Source organism: Odontomachus brunneus, unplaced genomic scaffold (assembly GCF_010583005.1).
Source record: "Odontomachus brunneus isolate Ranch 3 - 2012 unplaced genomic scaffold, Obru_v1 Obru_scaffold_051, whole genome shotgun sequence".
Taxonomy (NCBI): domain Eukaryota; kingdom Metazoa; phylum Arthropoda; class Insecta; order Hymenoptera; family Formicidae; genus Odontomachus; species Odontomachus brunneus.
In genome coordinates this window covers 1,745,232-1,752,308 of record NW_022639501.1, presented here as the reverse complement: position 1 = coordinate 1,752,308, position 7,077 = coordinate 1,745,232, and the positions used below count along the sequence as shown (strand labels likewise).

General features: G+C 44.9%; 1 protein-coding gene across 5 annotated transcripts in view; it reads left to right on the top strand.

The window, feature by feature from the left end:
• The window catches only part of LOC116845323 (proteoglycan 4-like), a 34,179-nt gene extending 28,083 nt beyond the window's left edge, over positions 1 to 6,096 (top strand). For 3 of the 5 annotated variants that reach the window (XM_032817868.1, XM_032817867.1, XM_032817863.1), the window contains 7 exons: positions 592 to 630; positions 1,276 to 1,320; positions 1,404 to 2,009; positions 2,683 to 2,752; positions 4,370 to 4,585; positions 4,777 to 5,020; positions 5,111 to 5,293. In XM_032817868.1, the coding sequence (XP_032673759.1) occupies positions 592 to 630; positions 1,276 to 1,320; positions 1,404 to 2,009; positions 2,683 to 2,752; positions 4,370 to 4,585; positions 4,777 to 5,020; positions 5,111 to 5,293 (1,403 nt within the window). Of the gene's footprint in view, positions 1 to 591; positions 631 to 1,275; positions 1,321 to 1,403; positions 2,010 to 2,682; positions 2,753 to 4,369; positions 4,586 to 4,776; positions 5,021 to 5,110 lie in introns of all 5 variants that reach the window. The other 2 variants (XM_032817864.1, XM_032817866.1) reach the window with 2 other exon arrangements.
• Positions 6,097 to 7,077: the final 981 nt, after the last annotated feature.

Genomic DNA, 7,077 nt, shown 5'->3' with positions numbered 1-7,077 from the left:
ATATTTACGTAAATATCTTAGAAAATAGAGGTCGTATACAAAATTTTTTCAAGCAAAAGTTGTTTGCTTTTTCACGTAAAATAAAATGCCGTAATAAAAAGTATGTATTTCTATTTAAAAAAGCAAAGTTGACCTTGTCCTGACCTTGGCGACGTCATCTTAGGTCAAATAACTACTGTTATTAAATGTGACTTTTTAAGCCTTACAACTTTTATTCGAAACATTTTTCTCTAAAATGCTCCCCCGCCGCTATTTCTTGCCGTTCCGGTACTTTTGCTATACCCTGTATATATATATTAGGAAATTAGATCAACAAATAATTTCGTCGATGAAATCACTGTGATTTCACATGACGACATGATGAATTTCCATTATTGATTTGCCGATCACTTCAGCCGAAGGGGATTTTCGTCGATCAATGCTCAGCGCTGAATCCACACACGGTGTTGCATGTAACGGCTTGTTTCACATTCGTAGCGTAGAGTCCTGTGGAGCTTTCTTTTACATTCTTGGGTCTACACTGCGAGTTCTTCGGGAGGATCCTCTGTCGTTAATCGATCCTTTGTGTTTCATGTGCTCACGGTCACACAGGCCCAGGTCAACACTTGACGGATCGAGAGTTGCGAAAGGGTCAGTAGGCACAAAGCAATTGGCCATAGTTATGCAAGAATGATCCAACCTACAAATCAACCGTAGATTGTGATTTTGGAGTATTCGTTACCGACGGATAGTCCATACGTCCTTCTACATGAGACAAACAAGATCCGAACGTTCAAACTTAATCAAAAAACAATTTTTAATATTTGTTACATCTGTTACTACTAATTACATCATTTTTTACTACTTGTCCTCTTTATTCAAGAGTTATCTTGAATACCCTTGAAGAGAAGAAAATTGGCCATGCTTGACTTCTTATACATGAACGATTGCGATGAATCTCATTTGCGATAAATCTATACTTTTAAGATTATGTATCACGTTTTAATTATCATTTTTTTTCCGAAATGTACTGCATGCGGGTCGGATCATTCTTGCATAACTACGGCCAATGGATCTTCTTTATCCGATAATGCGTGTAATTGCAGTAGAGTGCAGTAGAACCTTGACAATTGCAAACAATCGTGATTGTGGGGACGTGATTTCTTACCGACAACGCCGGGAAACGGTCGTAAAGTGAGCGTACGATCGATATGTTAGCCCAGTCGATGTCCGTTCTACTGTGCCTCTCCATCCCCTCGTATCAACCGTGTTCTCATGTCTTCTCACGAATTTTAGCACGCGCGTTAGGCGAAGAGTACACGCCTCAGCAGGAGAAGACAAGTAAGTCCCCGTGCAAAATCACAAGATCCAAAACGATCCCCCCGTGTCGTCTCTCGTTCACGTTCACCCTGTACACCTCGTAGCTAACAAGCCCGCTCCCGAATCGAAATCGGAGCCGAAGCCGGAAGTCAAGCCAGAAAAGAAAGCGAAAAAGAAGCCGGAAGCTGAGAAGGAATCGAAGCCGCTACCTGAGGCGGAACCAGCGAAAGAGCCCGAACCGACACCGGAACCTGCAAAAGAACCAGAACCGATAGCCGAACCGCCACCGAAGGTAGTCGCAGAGCCGGCGCCGATAAAGCCGTCGAAATCAGCGAAAGGTTCGAAGCCTGCTAAAGCCGCGAAAACCGCGAAAGCGGCCGAACCCAAAGCGTCAGCAGAGCCCGCGAAAGCACCGGAACCTGCGAAGGAGCCGGAACCCGCGAAGGAGCCGGAGCCCGTGAAGGAGCCAGAGTCTGCGAAGGAGCCGGAGCCTGTGAAGGAGCCGGAGCCCGCGAAAGAACCGGAGCCCGCGCCAGAACCAGAGCCCGTGAAGGAAGCAGCGCCTGTTCCGCCGGAACCGGAACCAGCGGCGAAGCCGGAGAGCGCAGCAGAGCCGGAAGTGCCGGCGGAACCGATCGCGGAGAACGTCGCGCCGAGCGAAGGCGCGCAGGCTGTAAGTGACGAAGCTAAGGAGTGCGAGGACGAAAAGGGTACGTTGATATCTCACAGCCGACACTCCGAACCGGACCGAAAGAATTCTGTTTCGGCAGCCGGGAAACGCGAGCTTGTCGCGGCGGATACCCTCTCTGCCGGTAGGCAGAGCTCGATCGATTTTGTTCGTGTTTGTGTCGTTGTTAACAGTATCTCGCATCGACTGCACGAAGATGAATGTGTCTAGTGATAGAGTCCGATGGCCCTTTCTCGTTGCGTGATAAATGTGCTCCCCGTGAGAACGACGCCGGGATCGTCTCGCGAAATGTGTCCTCTCGTCTTCGTAACGACATTCCTCGATAGGACTTGCCTTACGTAATAAGAAATCGATATTGGAGGTGGGTTCACAGTCGCGTGCGCTCCTCCCCCCCCCTGCCCCTCTCTCCTCCCCGTCCCACCGGATAAACGTTCTCGTGTTCGAGAAAAGCGTGCTCCCTTTGGAGCTGTTTGAATTAACGAATACGAAATTGGTTGGAATTTTTCCAAAGCGCATCCAAGATTTCACTCAAGAGCGACGGTGTCGGCTTTCTTTACTTTCTTTCATTTTTTTCGTCACTGTCTCTTCCTTTCTTCTTTATAGATTCGTCTGAACTGCGCACAATAGAGAGAACATTTGCGCTGCGTACCTCTTTCTTCCTATTCTCGGGATTCTAATCGAACACCATGTTGCAGTGAGGCAAGAGAAGGAGGACGCCATCAAGAGAGCCGAGGAGTACCTTCGCAAAGTGGCTCGGGAAGCGCAGTGAGTGACTTTTGTTTGGAAACGATACGCTCGACACGACGTGCATTAAGCTCTAACGAAGCCTTACATTTATTAAGCTCAAACGCGTCAGTCCTTTTAATTGTTCCCATCGCGTCTGGGTATAATGTGACATGACTTGATGAGATATGACATGTCAAGCTGTCGAAATGGCAAGTTGATGAATAATCGTCAGTCGCAATGACACGAATATCCAGAGCTTAAGCAAACAATTAGGAAGACTTGTGGGTTTCGGCTTACTAAATGAAAGCTTTATTGAAGCTTTGTATGTTCGCGAGCGAACGAAAACAACCGCCCTATACATGTAAGAAGTAACGCGGTTGTTGTGACGTCAGCTTTGAACTCAATCAGCCAAATCACTCGCTACACGATCCGTGACCAATTCTTCACTTTCGCGTGTTTCGAGGACAAATCACTCCCGCTGATCGATGAAAGATTAATCGTTCCGATCACCTTGCGCGATTTGCGATAATTAATATATTCGACCGCAAGCTTGATACCGCAATCTCAGTTTTCTCCCATCAATTCCCTCACAGAATTCATTCGAAATCCTCGAAATTCCGAATAATCGGAAAACACAAGCTTTCCCCTCTCTCGCAAGTACACGGAGGAAATATTGTAGTGGAAATTACGATAAAATTTGTGTAACCTCAGACTATACAGAATTATGACCGGAATATATTTCTTTAAAAATTATTATACAATTCTTTAAAAATTATTAAAAAGCTTCAATAAAGCCTTCATTTAGTAGATCGCAACTCACAAATCTTCCTAATTGTTTACTCGAGCTCTGGATATTCGTGTCATTACGAATGGCAATTATTCATTAACCTGCCACTTCCAGAGCTTGGCATGTCACATCTCTCATCGAGTCATGTCACATTATATCCAAACGCGATAGGAACAAGAAGGACTGACGCGTTTGAGCTTTATGCACGTTTGACCCTTTACCACGGAATTATTGTAATTACTTGAATGTATTTTCATCATATACCAGAAAGATTGTCACAAATTTACCATTTTTACAGTAATGTACTACAATTTCAGTATAGTTCAGCTCTTTTTACAAGAAACATCGTAAAAGAAATATAATTTTAATGTAATTTTTACTACGATATTTTCTGTACACCATATATCAATTATAAGTACTTGTTATAAGTATTATACTATATATCAATCTATCGATGAAAGATTAATCGTTCCGATCACCTTGCGCGATTTGCGATAATTAATATATTCGACCGCAAGCTTGATACCGCAATCTCAGTTTTCTCCCATCAATTCCCTCACAGAATTCATTCGAAATCCTCGAAATTCCGAATAATCGGAAAACACAAGCTTTCCCCTCTCTCGCAAGTACACGGAGGAAATATTGTAGTGGAAATTACGATAAAATTTTTGTAACCTCAGACTATACAGAATTATGACCGGAATATATTTCTCTAAAAATTATTATACAATTCTTTAAAAATTAGTAGTTATAAGTACCATATATCAATTATAAGTACTTGTTATCGTACTTGACCGTGCGATCCGAGTCAGCCCGTCGCACCCGAGCATTCGCGTTTCGCGATCTCACGTAACTTTGTTTCGCAAAAGGACGGAGGAAGAGAGGCGGAAGGTCGCGGAAGCGGAACGCGTGCAGCTCGAGCTGGAAGAGGAGAAGTCATGGGAGGCGTTGCAGCTAGCGCAGGAACGGAAAGCAGAGCTAGGCGAGATACTTGAGAATGAGCGGCAGGAAGCCGAGAGGAAGGTGGAGGAGGCCAAACTAGAAGCGGAGCTTGAGGAAGCGGAGAAGGTGGTCGAGGAGGAAAGGTAAACTCGCTGCTCGAAGCGGTTCCGGGGAAGAGAACCCTTGCACGACCTAAAATCGTTCCCGATGAGGCGAGCCTCGCGTGCGTGAATTTCTATCGTTAAACAGTCCGGGACATCCTCTCGGGCGTAAGATGAGCGAGCTTCGCGGTTCTTTACAATATTTATCCGGGCATCGATACTTGTTTACACAGGATAATCAACCAGACGAGGCTCAACGCGCTGATACAGGAGCAAGAGCGGCTGATAGTCGAGGAGCATCTCGAGGAAGTTCAGCAGCAAAAACAAGAGCAGGAAGAGAGAATGACGGAAGTCATGCTGCCGGCGGAGAACGAGCCCAAAGACGTCAGCTGCGCGGAGGATCCGGTGAATGACGAAGTGACCGATCAGCAGAAGGAGGAGAAGCCTTATGACGTTACTACGGATGACGACACACGGGTGAGAAGTATTCTAACGCGCGTATTCTAACAAGTAGCCACACAGTCGCCTCTCGGGCGACATCATTGAGACGTCGATCCGTCTTCTCAGATCGAGGAGGAGAATGTCGCAGAGGAGGAGCACGCGCAGGTGACTGAAGAGCCGTTCGTCGAGGAGCCGGCTGGAGCCGAGAGTAAGCCGCAAGAGGAGCCGGTAGTTACCGAGGACGCGGTGCAAATCGAGGAGGTCACCTCCGGCGGCGAGGAGTTCGAATGGGGTGATCAAGATGCGTAATCGCCCCAATCGCCAATCGTTCCTTCGTCATTGTCGTTCAACGCTACGGTTTACTGCGCCTACCATATAAGTTTGTCTGTCATCTTGTCATCCTGTCCGCGAGATCGCCATCCGATTCGTAATTCTCGCGGAGGAACTCGGGAGAACCGATCGTCGAGACTCTGATCTCATGTCACTCAAGCGCACCTATCTCATTATCACTTCAATCGCAAAGCTGTTTTGTTATACATAACGTCACGACATGTCACATTGCATTATGTTATGTTATGTTACGTTACATTATGTCAGAGAGCGGCAACCGGTGGATCGAATCGGAGTATCGATTTTCGATGGTCTACCCGGTGGTGATTCGTTCATAGTCCCGAATAGTAATCGGGTAGAAATATCACGACGAATTCTAGCCGTTCATTCGGAGTCGGCGCAACGAGATGGCTTTGTCGTCTATTTTTACGGTAACGGCTTCGAGCTTGAGCCATGAAATTGGTTTGACTGCAATTGCTCGGACAATCGATCAGGCAGGAGGACGATTCCGGAAATAATCGCGATCACGTATGAGAATTAGGGACTCGGCGGAAACGTTCTTCTTACTTTAATTATTTTAGTTATTTATTTCTCATAAGAATATGCTATATTATTATCGTAAAAGCGCGATAACGCGAGCGACTCAATCAGCTTGGAGTGTCGCTGCGACTTCACGGTGAACTGATCTTCCTCGCATAGAACAAGGAAGCACAATTGCAAGTTCGCGATCTGTTGATTGTTGATCAAACGGAAATATATCAGGTACACGTATTTTCAATTAACTCGAGTCAATCATTAAAGCCCCTTCCATTGCGAACTCTCGTGAACAGCTCTGTGTTTTTATCGCGGATCAACCTTAATTAAAATGTTACCTCTGTGCTTCTGTAATAGTATCAAAAAACAACAAAAGGAAAGTCACGACTCCCTCGAGTAGTTATCGCACCCTTCGACCTTGGCGAAGGGTTGCGCAATGTCGCTGTCTTCGTGGTGTCTCGGAGTCGATAGCGAGACGAACAATGACGTTCGCGACTACGGCGGTATTATGCGAGTTACGTCATTGCCAAGATCGAACGTACGGTTCGTCCTCAATAGGAGGAAGAGGAGGAGGAGAAGGAGAACGTGGGGGTGGGAAAATCGCCGACTGCTATAATCGCGCGATTCGCGGCTGTGCAATTTGCTATGCGAACAAGCGGATTTAAGAGAAATTCTAGTTCTATGTCAATCTTGCAAATTTTATCCTGGACTTGAAGAACAAATGGACATACAGCATTATATAAGCTCTCATCTTGCCTTACTGATCTGTTATCATTAAATATATTGCCCATAGAAATTAAGAATAAAAATTCAATGCAAGTAAAATATTGAGAGAATCGAATGTTAAATATTTTCAAATAAGCGCTTCTCTCTCTCTCTCTCTCTCTCTCTCTCTCTCTCTCTCTCTCTCTCCGAAACTCAACATAAAGAAAACGGCGGTAAATAATCACTTGTAGCGTCAAAGTAAGATAATAAGTAGTTTACATATTGTTATGTCTCATTGAAGAGAAAGAATTTGGCTGGATTAAGCAAATTTCTGATAAAATATGTATGAACCAGAAATTCCAGTTAAAGTTATCAGAATTCTGTTCGTGTTAACAAGATTTTTGATTAACTTAAACAGAATTCTGGTAATATCAATCGAAACTTTCTAGCTTATATATATTTTATCAGAAATTGGTTAATCCAACCAAACCTTTTTTTCCGTGCTTCATTGGATTCTTCAAGTT